This window comes from Mandrillus leucophaeus, unplaced genomic scaffold (assembly GCF_000951045.1).
Source record: "Mandrillus leucophaeus isolate KB7577 unplaced genomic scaffold, Mleu.le_1.0 Scaffold565, whole genome shotgun sequence".
In the NCBI taxonomy this organism is placed as follows: Eukaryota; Metazoa; Chordata; class Mammalia; order Primates; family Cercopithecidae; genus Mandrillus; species Mandrillus leucophaeus.
In genome coordinates, this window is record NW_012106086.1 from 232,770 (window position 1) to 253,564 (window position 20,795).

The following is a 20,795-nucleotide window of genomic DNA, read 5'->3' on the forward strand; positions in this document are numbered from 1 at the left end:
TAAATAAAGCCAGATGTTCAGTTCACCTGAAAAATTAAATTGCCACATTGAAGTTGACTTTAACATCATCATTTTAGATAAAGGCAGTCAGATCAGATCACTGACTATAAGATCTTAGGGTCATGGTGTGAAACAACTGCTATGATGAAAACTATTTGTATATTGTTGCTGACATTTAGAGATCCAACTTGGTTGGCCATCGCTTATATCATTAATCTCACTTAATTGCTCTGTTTTTCAAGGGAATCTAGCTAATTTTATAGAACCTTTTGAACTACTTACACAGCCGTGGAGAAAGGATAATTTCCAAGGGCACTCAAATTTCAGGGAAATGGATTCTTAAATAATTTAATAGGAAGAAAAGGAAAGTTTGTAATGATTAAATTACATTTGATGATGCTTTTCTTTATTAGTAAATATATGCACTGAAATTGGAAATGCAGGAGCAAGCTTGTCTCTTATAAGGTTCTAGATGAAATATCTTTGTATGAAATCCCATAAGTGGTGAGAGGATTGGGAGATATGTGCGTTAAGGGGGTGCATGAGGGTAGCTCCCATTCAAGCTTTCTCTGCAATACAGAAAGACTCCGTAAGAGCAAGTACTGCATCTGGATTCAGTAAATATTTGATGAGTGAATCTATAAACACAATAAGTGCTCTGCTTCATTCTACCCCACCTCCACTTCTACAAGCACAAACATACAAAGATAAATGTATGTACAATGCATAGCAAGGTTATGGGGGAGAAGCAGAAAATTAAGAACCCCAGACTGGTTTATAGCTAGTGAGTATTGGTACAATAGGGCCTGTGGCTAACAGCCAGCAATTGTTCTAATTGGTGGATGTTGCAGAGGCAACAATTGTTAAATACGTTGAGTAACACCCCAGATATCCTTTTATTTAACCTCATTTTATTCAAGTCTAAGCACATTCTTTCTTAAAACAGTCTTGATATCAGAACCAAACAGAATTTCTAAAGGTGATTAAGAGAAAAAACCGGGCAAGTGGATGAACTATTGTTATGGCTATTTCCACCCCAACTAGACCAAGCTTTAGAACTTCACTGCAGAATATTGAAGCCAACTAGGAAAAATCTTTGATGCGAGACAGAGTAGTAATTTAGAACATGAACTAGGTTGGACCCCGTGACAGAGTTTTAATTAGAGCTCTTCCACTAACTTTCAAACAGATTTAAAATAAATGATTCACTAGGTTTTCTTTTGCTCATCTATAGTGTGAGAAGTTTGGGATATTTTAATTCTAAGATCCCTTCCAATTTCATCATTTAATAAAATCAGGTGTACTTTATTCTGAAAGAGGATTTTTTCAACTGTGTGTATATGAGGACAAAATGATATTTTGTATAAGGACTGTATCTTAATCCCACCATTTTAAATTCCTGTTCATATTTATAGAATGGTTTCATATGTGTGTGGCATTGACTTCTACATAAATATTTTTAAACTTGGCTTAAAAGAGTTTACAACTTGTGCCAACCAATTTAGTTCCATTCAGGAAGCCTCCTGTGTAAGATATAATAGAAGCGTAATCCATCAGTATTTGTGAAAGTGGACTTTCAAAACCAAGCACCAACGTATTTAACCAATCATATATTTACCAGAGTTTCAATTAACCAAACAAGTCGTGGCAAAGTCCTGCAATTTCTTTTCCAATATAATAAAGAAATGCTGATAAGTCTGCAACATTTACCTTTTACTGCAAGTTTTTCTGCTAATCAAGATTTTTATTCAGGAAAATACTTTTCATTCAGGAGATCAATGGAAGTCAATTATTACCCAGACTTGGTCATCCATTCTTTGAACGTTCATTGCACATTAATGTTGGTAAATGTAATTAGAAATAACAGCTAATTTAAACGAATTTATTTAGAGGATCCATGGTTGCAGGTTTTTGCAGAACTTTTAATATCCTAACATACTTGCGAATTTCCAGAGAACAGCACATGGTATTTCACATTTCACACCTTTCACAAACTTTGTTCCAGTGGACTACTCATTCCTCTTTTTGTTATTAATGAGTGTTTGCAGAGATCATATTTTGTAAAACCAATGTGAAAATGCTGTTTTAGTGTATTTTCTATTACAGTGTCAAGTAGACTCAATATTTATCTACACATTGCTACGTTGTCTCTGTCTTCCAAATACATGTTTTGTATTTTAATGATGGTTGCATTAGAGCCTATCCTGGAGTGAAGAAGACCTTTAATTATAGTTCAGTGTTATAAGTAGTGAAATGCATGCCCAGAAAGATATAGTAACATGCTTAAGAGTCATGTGGTGAGTTTGAAGTTGTTTTGGGATTACAATATGTATCTCTTATTCATTTACCCACTATTTTTTTTCCATTATGCCATATTGACTTTTCTTCTAATATTTGCCATAGTTGATCTTAACAGAAGTTGAAAAGTTACAAAGAAACCGTGAACATACTAATTACAATCAGTTTCTCCAAATAGAAGACCCTTCTGATAATTCAATTTCCATTTGTTCAAAACTGAGTTTACTTTATTCTCTCATATATGACAGTCTATATGTAGTGACTAAGAACACAAATTTTGGAATAAGGCCACACAGGGTTTCTTCAGTATGCTTAGTGATTCCAGTATCTTCATGCTGATCCTTTAGATTAGATTATTTTTCTCCCAATCTCTCACATATTGAAGTTCAGCTTTACCTTAAGAAAGCATTGAAACACATCTAATAAGTACATGATGTATTTTTAGTTAAATTTATTTGAACCAAACAGTTTCTATCTTGCCTTTATCATGGCTGTTATTGAGTTCCGATACTAGCAAGTATACATGAGGTTATAATGCCCTTTTCTTAAATTAGTTTTAATTGGACAAATTGTATCTAATGATCCATTAATAATAGCCATTCGAGTAATGGCACAATTCTGAACTGCACATAATTCTGAACCATTTCTCTAAGATCTCCTTGTTTATTAATGTTGCCTGACCAACTACTTAGATGTCATGTATCTGTTCATTCAATAAATACTTATTGAGCACTTACTATGTGCAAGGCTTTGTGTAGAGTCTTGTATTAACTACTCTGTTATACAGGATGTGGTACTCAAATTCAAACTAAACTAATTATTTTTGAAAACTTCCACCAAACCAGTATACATCATTGCTTCATTTTACATCTTATATCATTGTTATGTTTTCCACTAGCAAGTATAATTAAAGTTACTTAAGGAGATGGGTCTTAGAGTAGAAATGCCGACAAAAATGTGACCAGTAACTTTTCAAAATTTGTCAAGTAGTTTATACCATTTCCACCAGGATTAGGTTAGCATCTTGAAGTAGAAATGTGCTTTCTAGCCATTTCCCCTTAATAGCTAGAAATATATATCCATGTTGGATTATTCCTACCAGGGATTTCTGGACTGTGGGCTTTCTGTCTTTGAACTTCTAGGCAGTGATGATAAAAACATCATCTATGTGCTTAAAAATAACAGTGAAAATAACATATGAGTTGATAAACAGATATAACAGAGATCAAGAGTAATTTGAGACTGGGTTCTCCATGGAAACTTTGAAAAGATATGAAGGGCATGGCTATTAGATCTTCTTTTCATTTATACCCTCAAAAAACATGTATTAAACAAGTATGATATGGAAAGCCCTCAGCTGGTTGAAGTCAGGGATATTGTTAAGACAGAAATAGCTTGGTAGTTGGAGAGACCACTCTGAGGGCACAGGACTAGGAGTCAGAACACCTGATTTGTCCACTCAATAACTTCATGACTGGAAACTAACCTAATTTGCTAATCTCCTTGAGCTTTGAGTTGTTCATCCATAAGCTAAGTGTAAAAGGAGAATCTACAACATTCTGTCTTAAGAACTAAATCAAAGAACATGTATGTAATAATATAGCCTGGTACTGAAAACACAGTAACTATTAAATGCCAATTAGATGATGTATACACAAAATGCAAGATACAAAGTGGTTAAGTTTATAAGAGCTCAGTGTCCTCAATAAGAGCTAAATTAGCATGACTGATGTAAAAATACATAGCTGAGTCAGGTCATTGACATGAGTAAAAGAAAAAGTCTTATTTCTTTCAATATGACATCATTTTTATTCTATTTCCCCCATCATCTGAATTATTTCTCTGACATTGTGTGTCATGCTGTTTACCCAAAACAGTTCTCCAATGCAGAAAGTGCCAAGTCTTTCTACCAGCTGGACTTGGAGCTTGAATTTAGATAGACATTTTAAACTCATGAGGAGGAGTAGGAAGGCACTCTGTTTTGCTTAATGTGGCAACATAAATTGGGTTTATGGCCATATTATGCCTTGGCAAGTTAGTTCCTGTAATAATGAAGAATGATTTTCAAATAGGTTATATAATCAAGGAGTCGTCCAACAGAAGGCTTTGCTATGACAACAAACCAGCCTATCGTGTGGTTTCACAAAGTTCATTTGCTTATTCACTTAGACTGCAGCTACAGAAACATATTAAATAGAATTATCTAGAAAGAAATGCCAAATTTTATATTTGAAAAAGATTCTAGGCCTTGGGTTTCAACAACTCATAGCTGTTTTGAGACAAGCCATGTTCCTTTTCACTACTCTTTGCCCACATTCCTCATCCTACTCCTTGTTCTTGTAGTCAAGATATTGGTGGAAAGGTTCTTGACAAATACTGCTCCAAGGGAGTAATCGCCTATGAGATGCCCGTTATAGTACTGGGCTTTGTACCAAGGCTAGAGAATGTTGAAGACCTCAGGAATTCCTCTTTTGCTTCATGAATGGGAAAGAGAGAAAATTATAAGTAAAAGGGCAGCTTGTTCTCATGATTTGCAGGCTTAATCAACTAGAGTGGTTTAGAAATTACCATTGAGCTAAAAGAGCATTTTCCAAAGTATACTCTGTAGATGGGTTATTAATTGTTATCACACCATAAAAGTGTTTCATGGTCAATCAGGTTTGGGAAATGAAGAGTTAACATCAAAGGGATCTTTTTTGTACAGAAAAATTAGTCTTTAAAGTGCTAATGTCTGCAGTAAATCTCTGAGAGAAGAATAGGAAAGACTTAATTTCCTAAACTTATTTGGCCTTGGAAACTTTATTTTGTGCTGCTTCTCATGGGATTGCTGCTCTTCTATGGAACATGCTTTTGGAAATGTCAATCTATGAGAATACACACATTATTTTCAGACATTGACATTTTGTACTCTTCCCACAAAAAATAAAGATAATTTAACTTTACTTTTCAAGTAAATTTGTTCCCCTTACATGAAGACATTCTGTTCAATCATATTATCATTGATTTACTGATTTTGATTTTATTTATTCACAGAAGAAATGATTCTCACTGATCCACCCACTTTTGCAACCCTAGGATGCAATTTTCTGGAGAGAAGATTAGTGGCAAGTGTCCATTTATGGATACAAACCAGTGTGGATTCGGTTGTCCCACCAGTAACTGAACCTCTGACAATAGCTTTTTCATTTGCACGTTCTAAATCAGCCATGACAATGAGATGTTTAGGCTCCACATTGACCTGGTTTAGGCTTCACATTGACTCTACTACGATGGGGCGCCTGTCAGGGTTTTTGTTTGAAAAAAGTGGTTAAAAGACATGTTGGAAATCATTACTCTAAGGAGCCAGATTACTGAGACAGGTCTTGTATACTTCTCCTATTCAAGGAGGGCATGGCTAAGTAGTCATTCTACAGATAAGAAACTGGCATAAAAGTGAAGTTCTTTGTTCAAAAATAATAATAATAATAAAGGGAGAAGCAGAAATTAGAATTTTTTTGGCTCCACGATTAGGGCACTTTAAGTAAAGGACAATGCTTCCTGTCTTACTAAATTATCAGATTGACATTCCTTAGGTTCTGTCCCTAAATTATCCCTTAAACCAAGCATCCAACATTTACTGAGCATTTACTATGTTCCAGGCTCTTCTCTAGGTTCTTGGGTTGCAAGAGTGAACAAAATGCTTGCTATGGAGATGGTAATTCATCAAGAAGCAAGTAAATAAATAATTTTATGTCAAAGTTAAACTTTGTTCTGATTTTCTTTGAGTGATCTTCCTGGTGTACCAGATGATTTTCTGGTTGCAGGTCTTCTGTATCACCTGTTTCCATTCCAATTTGAAAGTTCTCAAGGTGCATTTCATACCAACTAACTGCTGTTTGGTAATATTGTCCTTTCTAGCTGGGTCCAGTTTCACTCTCTAAGGCTCAGGTCAGGGCTATTCTCCTGAAGGTCACTGAACTGTGAACACAACCAATATCACCGTGAATCTTGCCTGTTTTAAATCCCACACTAAATCAATCTCTAGATTCCACCCTCCAGTCTATCCATCCTTTCATTCTGTCTTTTAATCATCTCTTCAACTAAGCCATCAGCCTCTGTCAGTTCATCCTGGATTCCCCACGGTTGTCACTCTCATTAACTCTCTCTCCCATTCTTTCTTCCTTCTAATAATCTCAGGAAAGGGAAATTATCTCATTCTTCAGCCTGATTCTACTCTTCTTTGCCTGCTTTTCTCTCTGAAACTGATAAAGCACCTCCTTTCTGCACAACTCTACCTGTATATGTTTTTTTCTCCCCTCCTCAGGAATGACCATAATGTGCTTTTTTTCAAAAAACCATATCTACAAGGCATTGTTTAACCCAGGACAACTGCAGTGCAACTTTTCCAACTAGAGGCAGGCTTGGTGAGCAGAGATCTACTATAATTTGTGCATGAGGCATTTGTTATAGTTCCAAATAATGCAAGTCTTTAAAATTAAGACCTCTTCAATTAGTAGGCAAAATTTTGGTTGGTTCCATGACATTGTTATTGTAAATAGTGCTGCAGTAAACATACATGTGCATGTGTCTTTATAGTTGAATGATTTGTATTCCTTTGGATATATACCCAGTAATGGGATTGCTGGGTCAAATGGTATTTCTAGATCCTTGAGGAATCGCCATACTATCTTCTACAATGGTTGAGCTAATTTACATTCCCACCAACAGTGTAAAAGCATTCCTATTTCTCCACAGCCTCTAGCATCTATGGTTTCTTGACTTTTTAATAATCACCATTCTGACTGGTGTGACATGCATGGTATCTCATTGTAGTTTTGATTTGCACTTCCATAAGGATCAGTGATGTTGAGCTTTTTTTCATATGTTTGTTGACTGTGTAAATGTCTTCTTTTGAGAAGTGTCCAGATCCTTTGCCCACTTTTTGATGGGGTGGTTTGTTTTCTTCTTGTAAATTTGTTTAAATTCCTTGTAAATTTTGGATATTAGACCTTTGTCAGGTAGACTGCAAAAACTTTCTCCCATTCTGTAGATTGCTGGTTCACTCTGATGATAGTTTCTTTTGCTGTGTGGCAGTTCTTTACTTTAATTAGCTCCCATTTGTCTATTTTGGCTTTTGTTGCAATTGCTTTTGGCATTTTTGTCATGAAGTCTTTGCCAGTGCCTATGTCCTGAATGGTATTACCTAGGTTTTCTTCTAGAGTTTTTATGGTTTGGGGTTTTTATTTAAGAATTTAATCTATCTTGAGTTAATTTTTGTATAAGGTGTAAGGAAGAGGTCCATTTTTAGTTTTCTGCATATGGCTACTACTTTTCCCAACACTATTTATTGAATAGGAAATCCTTTCCCCATTGCTTGTTTTTGTCAAGTTTGCTGAAGATCAGATAGTTGTAGATGTGTGGTGTTATTTTTGAGGTCTCTGTTCTGTTCCATTCCATTGGTGTATATGTCTGTTTTGGTACCAGTGCCATGCTGTTTTGGTTACTGTAGCCTTGTAGTATAGTTTGAAGTCAGGTAGTGTGATGCCTCCAGCTTTGTTCCTTTTACTTAGGATTATCTTGGCTATATGGGTTCTTTTTTGATTCCATATGAAATTTAAAGTAGTTTTTTCTAATTCTATGAAAAATGTCAGTGGTAGTTTGATGGGAATAGCATAGAATCTATAAATTACTTTGAGCAGTATGGCCATTTTCATGATATTGATTCTTCCTATCCATGAGGATGGAATATTTTTCCATTTGTTTGTGTAATCTCTTATTTCCTTGAGCAGTGATTTGTAGTTCTCCTTGAAGTGGTCCTTCGTATCCCTCATTAGCTGTATTCCTGGGTGTTTTATTCTCTTTGTAATGATTGTGAATTGGCTCTCTGCTTGTCTATTGTTGGATTAAAGGAATGCTTGCAATTTTCACACATTGATTATGTATCCTGAGACTTTGCTGAAGTTACTTATCAGCTTAAGGAGTTTTGGGGCTGAGATGATGGGGTATTCTAAATATAAAATGTCTGCAAACACAGACAATTTGACTTCCTCTATTCCTATTTGAATACCCTTCATTTATTTATCTTGCCTGATTATTGCCCTGGCCAGAACTTCCAATACCATGTTGAACAGGAGCAGTGAGAGAGGGTATTCTTGTCTATGTTGGTTTTCAAAGGGAATGCTTTCAGTTTTCCCCATTCAATATGATATTGGCTGTGGGTTTGTCATAAACAGCTCTTATTTTGAGATATGTTCCATCAATACCTAGTCTATTGAGAGTTTTTAACATGAAGGTATGTTGACTTTTATCAAAGGCCTTTTCTGCATCTATTGAGATAATCATGTGGTTTTTGTCTTTGGTTCTGTTTATGTGATGGATTACATTTATTGATTTGCATATGTTGAACCAGACTTGCATCTCAGGATGAAGCCAACTTGATCATGGTAGATATGTTTTTTGATGTCCTGCTGGGTTCAGTTTGCCAATATTTTATTGAGGATTTTCACATCAATGCTCTTCAGGGATATTGGTCTGAAGTCTTCTTCTTTTGTTGTGTCTCTGCCCGGATTTGGTATCAGGATGATGCTGGCTTCATAAAATGAGCTAGAAAGGAGTCCCTCGTTTTCAATTCTTTGGAATAGTTTCAGAAGAAATGGTACCAACTCTTCTTTGTATCTCTTGTAGAATTCAGCTGTGGATCCATTTGGTCCTGGGCATTTTTTGGTTCATAGGCCATTAATTACTGCCTCAATTTCAGAACTTGCTACTGGTCTATTCAGGGCTTCAGCTTCTTCCTAGTTTAGTCTTGGGAGGGTACCAGGAATTTTTCCATTTCTTCTAGATTTTCTAGTTTATTTGTGTAGAGGTGTTTACAGTATTCTCTGATGGTAGTTTGTATTTTTGTGGCGTCAGTGGTGATACCCCCTTTTTCATATTTTATTGTGTCTATTTGAATCTTCTCTCTTTCCTTCTTTATTAGTCTAGCTAGTGGTCTATTTTATTAATTTTTTCAAAAAACCAGCTCCTGGTTTCATTGATTTTTTGGAGGGTTGTTTGAGTTTCTATGTCCATCAATTCTGCTCTGCTCTTCGTTATTTCTTGTTTTCTGCTAGCTTTTGGATTAGTTTGCTTTTGCCTCTCTAGCTCTTTTAATTGTGATGTTATGGTGTCGATTTGAGATCTTTGCAACTTTGTGATGTGTGCATTTAGTACTATAAATTTCCCTCTTAACACTGCTTTAGCTGTGTCACAGAGATTCTAGTACATTGTCTCTTTATTCTCATCGGTTTCCAAGAACTTCTTGATTTCTGCCTGAATTCCTTTATTTACCCAAGAGTCACTTGGAAGCAGGTTGTTCAATTTCCATGTAATTGTGTGGTTTTGAATGTGTTTCTTAATCCTGAGGTCTAATTTGATTGCATTGTGGTCTGAGAGACTCTTTGTTATGATTTTAGTTCTTTTGCATTTGCTGAGGAGTATTTTACTTACAATTATGTGGTTGATTTTAGAACTAGTTCCATGTGGCACTGAGAAGAATGTATATTCTGTTGATTTGGGTTGGAGAATTCTGTAGATGTCTATTAGGTCCACTTGATACAGAGGTGAATTAAAGCCTTGAATATCCTTGCTAAGTTTCTGTCTCATTGATCTCTCTAATATTGATAGTAGAGTATTAAAGTCTCTCCCACTATTATTGTGTGGGAGTCTAAGTGTCTTTGTAGGTCTCTGATAACTTGTTTTATGAATCTGGGTGTTCCTGTATTGAGTGTATATATATTTAGAGGAGTTAGCTCTTGTTGAATTATTCCCTTTACCGTTATGTAAGGCCCTTCCTTCTTTGTCTCTCTTTTTTTTTTTTTATCTTGTTGGTTTAAAGTCTGTTTTGTCAGAGACTAGGATTGTAACCCCTGCTTTTGTTTGTTTGTTTGTTTTGTTTTGTTTTCCATTTGCTGGGTAAATTTTCCTCCATCCCTTTATTTTGAACCTATGTGTGTCTTTGCACATGAAATGGATCTCCTGAATATAGCACATCAATGGGTCTTGATTTTTTACCCAATTTGCCAGTCTGTGTCTTTTAATTGGGGCATTTAGCCCATTTACATTTAAGGTTAGCATTCTTACGTGTGAATTTGATCCATCATCATGATGCTATCTGGTTATTTTGCACAACAGTTGATGCAGTTTCTTCATAGTGCCGTTGGTCTTTATATTTTGGTGTGTCTTTGCAGTGGCTGGTACTGGTTTTTCCTTTCTGTATTTAGTGCTTCTTTCAGGAGCTTTTGCAAGGCAAGCCTAGTGGTAATAAAATCTCTCAGCATTTGCTTGCCTGGAAACGATTTTATATCTCCTTCGCTTATGAAGCTTAGTTTGGCCGAATGTTAAATTCTGAGTTGAAAATTCTTTTATTTAAGAATGTTGAAATTGGCCCCCAATCTCCTCTGGCTTGCAGAGTTTCTGTTGAGAGATCTGCTGTTAGTCTGATGGGCTTTGCTTTGTAGGTTACTTTGCCTTTCTCTCTGGCTGCCCTTAGTATTTTTTCATTCATTTCAACCTTGGAGAATCTGATGATTATGTGTCTTGGAGTTGATCTTCTCATGAAATATCTTAGTGGTGTTCTCTGTATTTCCTGAATTTGCATGTTGGCCAGTCTTGCTAGGTTGAGGAAATTCTCCTGGATAAAGGATAGGTAAATTCTATAGGTAATATAATGGATGTAGTACAAGAGGAAATTATCAGTTAAGATGCAATCATAACCACTCACCCCTAGTTGGAATGTAGATTTCACACAAATCCCACTGATGAAAAGAAATATATGTATATTTCAAATGTTTAACCCTTTGTTATCTTTTCTTGCATAAAATTATCTGCAGAGCCATGAAAAACTGTTTGATATTTGTGACTAAGCAGACTGTTTGGGTGATTATGCTCTTGAGTATGAATGGTGAGCTGTTAAATGAAATATTCAGTCATTGCTATGGAAGAAATTTGTTCTTACTAGCAACTTGAAGCTTAAAGAAACATTTATAGGAAAGAAAATTACTCAAAGCTTTAAATAAGGCTACTTTTAGAGTTGGCCTTAGACTACCTAGAGGGCATGATGATTAATCTTTCACAAATCATAGATTTTATTTGTTTATGTCCAGTGAGGTGACTTCTTGGTAGACGTCTTCATTGCAATTTTCAGCAGCTGTATTGATGACACTTGTTAATTGAAGCTGACGTGATTTGCTCTTGCTCTCTTGGAATGTCTTTATTTCTGTCCTAATATGCAAAGGCAGTTCCAGAATTTCTTAATAGGAGGGTCTCAAGTATAACAATCTGGTTGACAGGAAAAGCAATGGAATCTTCACTGCATTTGCATCACAAGCATACTGTTCTTTCCTACATGTGTTTTTTAGGGTGTCTTGGGATGTCGATCCTCTTTAAGTTATGTAGAAAAAAATGAAAATGAAATGCCATAGCCAATATTAGAGATATATTAATTTTAGTCTTTGTTGCTTTTATATTTTTCTAGGACAAAGAGATCTTCAAAAACCAAAAATGAGGTTCGCATTTACATGCCGGTGCTTCGCACTGTTTCTGCTTCTAAATGTAAGTAAAACAAAATTATTCAAAGCCATGCTAATGAAAAATGTTGAATAAGGAGGAATGTTCTGAGTGTGATTGAATTAGTATTTGCAAGGGTAGGCATTGGTCTCCAGAAGCCAAAACTAAGTTCCTTAAAGCCATTATTTTGCTTAATATTTTGTTAACAAATCTCTCCTCTGAACGGTCTCTAATTTAAATTAGTGTTTATAGTCTACCCAGAAATTTGAGCTTTGTTTACAAAACTTTAGCATTAATTTGAGACATCTCCATATTATCTTAGAAATTAACGTAGATGGTAAATAATATTCTCAGGTAAAATGTTTTCATGTTGAAAAAACTATGTTTTGAATCATAGTTCAAAACTATGATTTGAATGATAGTTTCTGGGCTGTTCAATCCTTTTAAAACATCTGGGCTGTTCAATCCTTTTAAAACATCTGAACTCTTTCAGTCTGGCATTTGATTTCAAATGTATTTTTCATCAAAAACTGACTACAGAATCTTCAAGTCTTTATATACCACTATTATTCTATAATTCTTTCTCCAACCTTTTAAATTATGTTTATGTAATTATATTTTGTTTTATTCCTAAAAGATTTAGCAAGTAATCGGAAATACAATCATCTTAGAAAATACTATCAATGCCTATTATTTGTGTCAACATTGTTAACCCATCATCACATCAACTTCAATAGCACATGAAAGGGAGATGAGTAAATTTTACATAAATCAATGTGGGACTGCCTTGCTTCTTATCCTTTCTATCACATCAGAGTAACATTTGCTAATGAATTACAGCTGGCTGCAAAGATCACTCAATATCTCATACTGTCGTACTGACCCACAAAAAGCTTGCATAGGGTTCCAGGATTTCCATTGTTTATTAATGTGTAGTATAGGCCTACAAGTCTGTCTAAACTGTTTGTCTTTTTATTATTCAAGAAAAAATATTACTACTATTTCATAAATGTTAATTTAGTTTGTAAGGCAATTTTTATTTTGTAATACTGTACATCAAATAAATGGTTTAGGGGAATGACTATTAATGCAACCCTTTTGCACCTATTTGGACAATGAGTATAACTTATTTTATTGTCAGATTGTCTTATCATTTTATCCTATTAAATATTTCTTTAGATAAATTACAGTAAAGTTTTCTAAAAGTAATTAGCATTTGGAAATGCAGGTTTCTTTATGTCATTGGAAATATAATAAAAACATTAAACAACACTACTGTGGAAACTAATAGAATATTTTAATTTGTCTGTAAATACCCAGGCCTTATGTGGTCTTCTATGGATATAAAAATATTGCTATATATTATTGATACTGTTATTTTTCATAGCTCAAATGAAATCCTAAGTGATCTAGTATATGTGAATACTTTTGAATAATCATGTTTCATAAATCAAATAATTATATTGAACATGACAGAAGAAAAACTAAAGAACTAAATACTAACAAAATTGTTTGAAGATTATCTAATTGCCTTTTTTATTACAAAGACTTTAGAAAATTTGTAGTGTGTTAAAAAAGTAAAGCAGGTCATTTTTTTTCAAAACTTTTAGCTAATGTAGTCTATAATTTAAATATTGAAAAAAATGCACATCTTTGCATGAGCCATCGACAGAAACATTTTATGGCTTGTGGGCACCTCTTGACCAGCAAGCATAACTGAACAGGGCATTTAAATGGGTTTGTGCTCTCTTTGCTGTGACAGAGAGAAATTTGCTTCTCTCTCTGTATTTGGATTATATATTTGATTTGGAGGATTTGTCCATAAAACAAAATTTGATATGTCCATTTTCTTCAAAACATTTATTATGTGCACATGGACACTTCCCAGAGAAAAAAAATTTAATGACAATGTTCCTAACTAATCCAAAATATTACTTTTTAGACAATAGATTGTTGTGAAACTACACTAACTATCAAACTCTATCGATTTGATTTCCATATAGTTTTTAAAGTATCAGTTTGGGTCACCACCTTCAACTAACCTCTTTCCATTAGCCATAACCACCCACCCACTCAATTCCTCTCCCTCCTGTGAGGTATACAGTAAGCTTAGAACAGTGGTTAGTATACAGTGAACTCTCAGAAAAAGATGCTAGTGATGATGCGGATGACCACAATGCCAATGGCAATAATGAAGACATAAAAAATTAGGTTCTTCAGAGCAGGTGTTATTGTTATGTGTTTACTTAGCTATGTTCACCTATTTGCTTTGAATTTATGATATATGCAGTTTTGTTGTTAATATAATGTAAGTAGAATTACACAGTACACCAGCCAGGTGTCTGATCCTACCCTGGAAAACCAGGACTAACACTTTTCACAACAGTGTGCTTTGTCCTTTCTTATTTTGAAACATATAAGTAACTGAAAAGCAAAAATAATTATATACATTATCAACATTAAGGATGGTGACATGAAAATCCCATTGGTTACATCAGTTTGTAGATTCTAGGTTTATATTCTTTTTAGAGCAGTTTTGCCTGTGGCAATCAACAGGAAGCTCTCCCTTCAGCACAGCAGCTTGGGTCCACACACTCAGTGGGCTTGAACTATTGCAGAGATGGACGATTTCTCAAGGTTCCATGAGGAACAGCTCTGTAACTGTCTCTCTACTACTAGAAACTGTAACCCAAAAGCAACCTGACTGTCCTACATCACAGTAGGAATTGCATAAGCATATGACCATTTCAAATCAGATAGCTTTCTTGTGGACTCCATGATTAGTGTGGATAAAATCTAGAATGTAAGCTCCATGAGAGCAGGTGGCTTGCCAGTTTTGTTCACTGCTGAATTTGCAGAACCTAGAAGAGTGCCTGACATGTGAGAGGCACTCAAAGTATTTGTTGACTGAAAAAAACAATGATGCTTGGGCTGCTGACTACTGCTGTTGGTGGCAGCTTGGTGGTCGTATGTGTGACGCCATTTACTTGAACCTTTAGGAGTGACATCACATATACGGCAGCTAAACTGTTACATAGGACAACAAGAGGTTTGTTTGTTTGTTTGTTTGTTTGTTGAAAAATAATGTAAGATGGTTTATATGCAAAACTTTGAAAACTGATTTTTTTTTTCAGAAAAACAATATGCCCTTAATATTTCATTTCTATCTGGATGTGATCATATAATCATATATTTATTTAACCTCCTGAAATAAGTAGTACAGACTTAACACTTATAATAAGTAGGATATTTTAAGACTCTTACATTGCTTGGTAGTTTCATCCAATCATTACTGGTTTTATTTTGTCTCTGTATTGCTGAAAATAATACCACCTTCCCAGCAATTCTTATTTGTATAAAATTATCAGCAAAAGTTTAACATTTAATAAACTTCATGAAATTTGTATATGTGTTATTTTTAAGCAGTAGTAATTCCATGATTGGAATTTTATATGTATATATATTATATATATATAATCATACATATACATATATTTGTATGTTTATATCTATCTATGTATCTATGTATGTATCTATCTATCTATCTATCTATCTATCTATCTATCTATCTATCCAGTCAGCCCTCTGTATCCATGGGTTGTACATCCATAGATTGAACCTATCTCAGATAGAAAATATTCAGGAAAAAATTGTATTGAAAACGTACAGACTATTTTTCTTTTTATTGCTTCCTAAATAATACAGTATAGCAACTATTTACATCACATTTATATTGTACCAGTTATAAATAATCTAGAGATGATTTAAATAATACAGGAGGATGTACATAGGTTATATGCAAATACTACACCATTTTATATGAAGGACCTAAGCATCCTCAGATTTTGGTATCCACAGGAGGTCCTGCAACCAATCCCCTGAGTATACCAAGGGATGACTGTATACATAAACAGAATGTGCCAATGAGTATGTTATTTTAGGAAGAAGACCACTGAGACATTCATCTACTGCTGGGAAAATTCCATCTTCAGTGCTCAAATATGAACCAGACCAGGAACTGATGCGGATTATTACTGCTCATCTGACAACAGAAGTTCTAATTTTTCATTCCTTCAGTGTTGAAACAATCTCTACTGAACCAGCTTCAAACAAATTCACTGGAGTTTGTTTCAATATTGCAAGAATGATAAGATGGAAGCTACCTTCATCAGCATGAATTATAACTACTCATATACAGATTGTCATATTTCCACTGTTACTGATGTTAAAACTGCATTAAAGCAAATAAAAATGTAATTGAAAATACAAGTGTAGGGTTTTCTACTTGATATCCTTGGACATACTATTTGCCTATGGTTTCCATGAATTTCCAACTAAAGCAGGAAAATCTCTTACTTGGTTGTCAGCCATTTAAAAAGAGAATTCAGAATGTTACTTTTGAGAAGAAAGCCAGCTTTAAACAAAATAGTTCTTAGTGTTTAGCATATCTAATACAAGTGACAGATAAGATTTATATATGACATAATATTCCATCTTTGAATTCAATTTGAAGATGGTGAGAAAATGGTCCAGAAATTAATAATATATCAAATGATCATTCTCATATTAACTGAAGATTTCAGAGCCACAAAAGAAGAATCTAAAATACATGTATAAGCTGAACCAATAATTAATATCTCTATTGTGAAGGCATCATGATCCATCCTTGCTTTGATGGTTACCTGATATGTAATTTAATTTTTAAAACATACATATTCATACAAATGTTCAGTAATAGACTAAAAAAAGAAACCTCAACATAGAATCCCTTCAAATTACCTTTTTTTTGAAAATTTTGCAAATCATGTTCCAATTCCATTAGGAATATCTAAGAATTTTATGACTGATGATTCTTTATTGTTCATAACTTCAGGTATCAGAAATGCATTTTATAGTGTTGGTCCATCTTGCCAGACAGTAAGCTCTATGAGAGCATGATCCACACTTATTTTATTCAACACTGTATCCTCAGTATCTGGCACAATATTGGGCTCATCAAGTTTGATCAATATTTACTGACTGATCTGAAGGCCAGTGGGGAAAGTGCCATATATCAAAAGGAATTGTGTTCAGCTACATTGGTAAAGGATTTGCACAGTTTTAATCATTTTTGTGGGTTCATTACTTTCTCTTGTGACATAAATTCAAGAGACATTAAAATTAGAAATAAACAAAATGTTTAAAGAGTAGTGTCAACTTTATTCACAATTGGTGTCCATTTGAAGTTATCACAGTAATGTTATAATAATGTTAAGTATTCACCATCTTCTCTTTGCAAGCTATTTCCACTGGGATGGCTTGCTACCATCTCCAAATCTAACCCAAAATAGGACTTACTTACCAAGGGGAAGAAGCCCCCCTAAAAATGTTTTTCTTTCCCAGCATCTCCCCTTTCTTGGGAACTATATTTTTCCCCAAATATCTAGGCTAAATATCTGGACTATTTGACTATTACTGTTTCCCATTCCTTGTATTCAAATACGCCTTCATGTTTTTATTATTGAGAAAGTGCTAAGAGTGGTACTTTCTTGTTCCAGCCAGGCCTTCAACTTCCTGCTGCCCCCACCCCACCCCGCACCTGTAACCTGTAGACATCTGATGCCTGCTGCATGAATTTTACTAAAAATTCTCCTTTCACAACCTTCACTCATCAAAAATCTATAAAACATCTTTATCATATTACATTATGTTATATACCATGTTTTAACAATATTAGCTAAAATGTTTTGAACCTTTCGTGTCCCTCACACTTTGTGTTTATTTTCTTGTTCATCCTCACAACATCATAGATGATAAATATTATTCTTTCTGCTCTTCTTATTTTACATTTCCTAGGTTGAGGAAACAGATCTAGTGAGAGGTTGCTAATCTGCTCAAAGTGACAAAACACGTCTTAACTTTTTTTGTTATCTGAAGATTCAGATAATGCAGAGTCTTGAAAGCAAAGTCCTGACCTTCTTACCCTCAAATATGCTCCCCTTCAGGCAAGATGATTTTCTCACAGTGGTTCATGCATGTCATTTCCAACCTCCTGACTTTTGTGGGAAAGGTCCCTCCATCCCAAAAAGCTTCTCAGCCCACCTTGTGCCTATGCAGAAACTACATACACTCAAGGTTCAATTCAAATTCTACCTTGCATCTGTAGCCATCCTGAATGTTTGTGCTCCCTACTCTCTCCAAACTCTGAATTTTGATTGGATTGTGTGCTGGACAGCTTAGCAGTTAGTGATGTGCTGTCATGTAGGACATACACACCGACATGCATGGAAAACAGTGAGGATTCACCATGAAGAGCCAGGAATATACATGTCAACTTAATAAGGATGAGTTTTGTTTAGAAACTAGCACATACAGAAGAGTACATAACACCACTTCTGCCATCAATACAACTGGAGAAACTTCATTCTTACAACTGAAGTTTCAACGGGTATGATAGAAATTAAACAGCATTCCTAAATTCAGAAAAAGGAAAGTCAATGCAGGCTGATGTTTTTAGGTTTCTCAAAAAAAAAAAGAAAGAAAAGAAAAAATCTCTATGTAGAACATGGATATTAAAAAGTCGCAGATTCCAACACCACTAAAAACATTGGTCATGGCCACAAAAGAAATTGAAATCTGTACAAACACAAGTTAGAAAGAGCAATGTGACAGAGTGATCTTTTCAAACACCCACATTACCTTTGAAAAAGAGACACTTGTGATTGGTGATGATTAACTGAAACTGAAAAAAAACTATTGTCAATCTGTACCAAAATGCAAATGTGCTGAGATAAATGTCTAAGAAATACATCGATTTTTCATTAGTGAAAATAAATTGCCCTGTACAGGTCATCTGCTGTTGAAACCAATTTAAGGAGATTCTGGTCAATTATGAGGAGCATAAAACATATTTTGTTTGTTCCATGGAATAGATGGGATAAATTTCTAGCAGTGTACACAGCACCAATAAAATTTAGCTGAAAGAATCAAATAAAAAAGCATATTTATTGAACTATGTCTATTTTTAATAACATGATTCATGATTCTTTAGAGTAAGGCAAAGTTGATTTAATATTTTATTTTTTGGGAATTAGATTATTTGTTTTGTTTACTTCTAAACTTTAGAATCATAATACAGTTAAAACAATCCTAGCTGATAAAGAGGTGTATGAGTGTGTGTAGGTGTTATCCATTTTCAATAGTAAATGCAAATATAAAATGTGCAGGTAGAATTTGTAGATGAAATGTAAAAACATTTTTAGTTATATATACGAAAAAAAATTGTACATAGAGACCATGAATAAATATTGCTTAGAGAGCAAAAACAAATGTTTTCAAATTTTTTCGTTGTCTCATTTGTTTGTGCTCACCCATTCCTCCTATCTATAAGTAACTGATTTTTCTTTTTAATACAGCACCCAATCCCAATTCTTCCTGCCTTTTCAAATCAAACCTATCCAACAATAGAGCCCGAGCCATTTCTTTACATCGTAGGACGAAAGAAGATGATGGATGCACAGTACAAATGCTATGACCGGATGCAGCAGTTACCCCCATACCAAGGAGAAGGTAAAGAGAAGGATATATATGAACGTATGTTTGAAACACCATTAAAGACATTTTCTTTTGTGGTTAAATATGTGTTGAACAATTTTAATTTAATATGCCAGCAGTTTTCTCACTATGATATGTTTGTGTATTTCACGCAGTGCCTATGCCTAATTTCTTTGCCCAAGTTCATCTGACTGCAGTTTGACTAACATCTGCCCTCATGATAAAATGACTGCAATAATTCAGTATTCACACCTGGGGAGCAGGAACAATACCGGACCGAGTGGGGAAGGGGATGTAGAAAATGACAGGAAAGGGAATTGGAAAATAATGGGCAGAGAATTTGACTGAGGTGGATGCTATCAAACCCTATCTTGCTTGGATTAATTAGGTAGTATCTTCCCTTTAACTGTCAACTGGTTGGCAATCCATACTATTCTTCCACACTTTCTGGCCCCACTTTCCAGGAGAATTACAAAATGATACCTCTTAGCCAGACATTGCTTATCTACCAGCTTCTCCAGAATGGCTGTATGTGACTGCCCAGATATTTTCCAGTCTAAACATATTCTATTAGCTGTAGAGGACCCATAGAAAGCAAAAGGGGAGATGTGATGGGCAAGCTCATTGCAACATCCCTTTAAATTTTCCTATTTGTCCCCTGAGGCATTTGAAAAGATTTAATAAGATCTTTTACAATCTCATATATATTTGAGACAGGATCTCCCTCTCTCACCCAGAACGATCCTCCCACTTTAGCCTCCTGAGCAGTTGGGACTACAGGTGCATACCACCATGCCTGGCAAATTTTTGTATTTTTTTGTAGAGCATGTATTTTTTTTGTAGAGCATGTTGTCCATGCTGGTCTCCAACTCCTGGGCTCAAGAAAGCCTCCCAAAGTGCTAGGATTACAGGTGTGAGACACTGTGTCTGGTCTACTGCCAGGTACATTTTAAGACAAGCCAACTAGGTAGGAAAAAAATGGTTAAATATACTCTGTTACTGCACATTCTTTGCTTTCAAATAGTTCAAGTTTTAGTTTGTAGTTCTTATTTTTAGCATTTTCCTTTAAACAAAAACATCAAGTCAACTGAAAGGCAGATACATGTTATTCTTCTGTCTGCAGTAATTTCAGTGTTTATCAAGAACTGAACAGGCATTAGATATAACTCTGACCGAAGGAGAAACAATTTCGTTGAAACCAATGAGACAATAAAAACACAGTACTGATATTTTCGGGGGTTTTCTGAGAACTCTTTTCATTTTTTAAATAATTTTTGAGAGCTTTCTTGAAAATCTGAATCTGATTCTTTTGAATACATACCTTTATAGAGGTAAATCTTCATGGTTTTGGGTAGGTTTGTGTTTGTTTGTTTGTTTTGTTTTGTTTTGTTTTGTTGAGAGAGAGAGGGTCTTGCAGTCTTTGGGGCATTTGCTTTTTT

The 20,795-nt window shown here is 34.7% G+C and overlaps 1 protein-coding gene across 3 annotated transcripts in view; it reads left to right on the forward strand.

The window, feature by feature from the left end:
- CALCR (calcitonin receptor) overlaps positions 1 to 20,795 on the forward strand; it is a 161,433-nt gene that overhangs the window by 81,332 nt on the left and 59,306 nt on the right. For 2 of the 3 annotated variants that reach the window (XM_011998260.1, XM_011998261.1), the window contains 2 exons: positions 11,792 to 11,868; positions 19,218 to 19,371. In XM_011998260.1, the coding sequence (XP_011853650.1) occupies positions 11,792 to 11,868; positions 19,218 to 19,371 (231 nt within the window). Of the gene's footprint in view, positions 1 to 11,791; positions 11,869 to 19,217; positions 19,372 to 20,795 lie in introns of those variants that run through there. The other variant, XM_011998262.1, reaches the window with a different exon arrangement.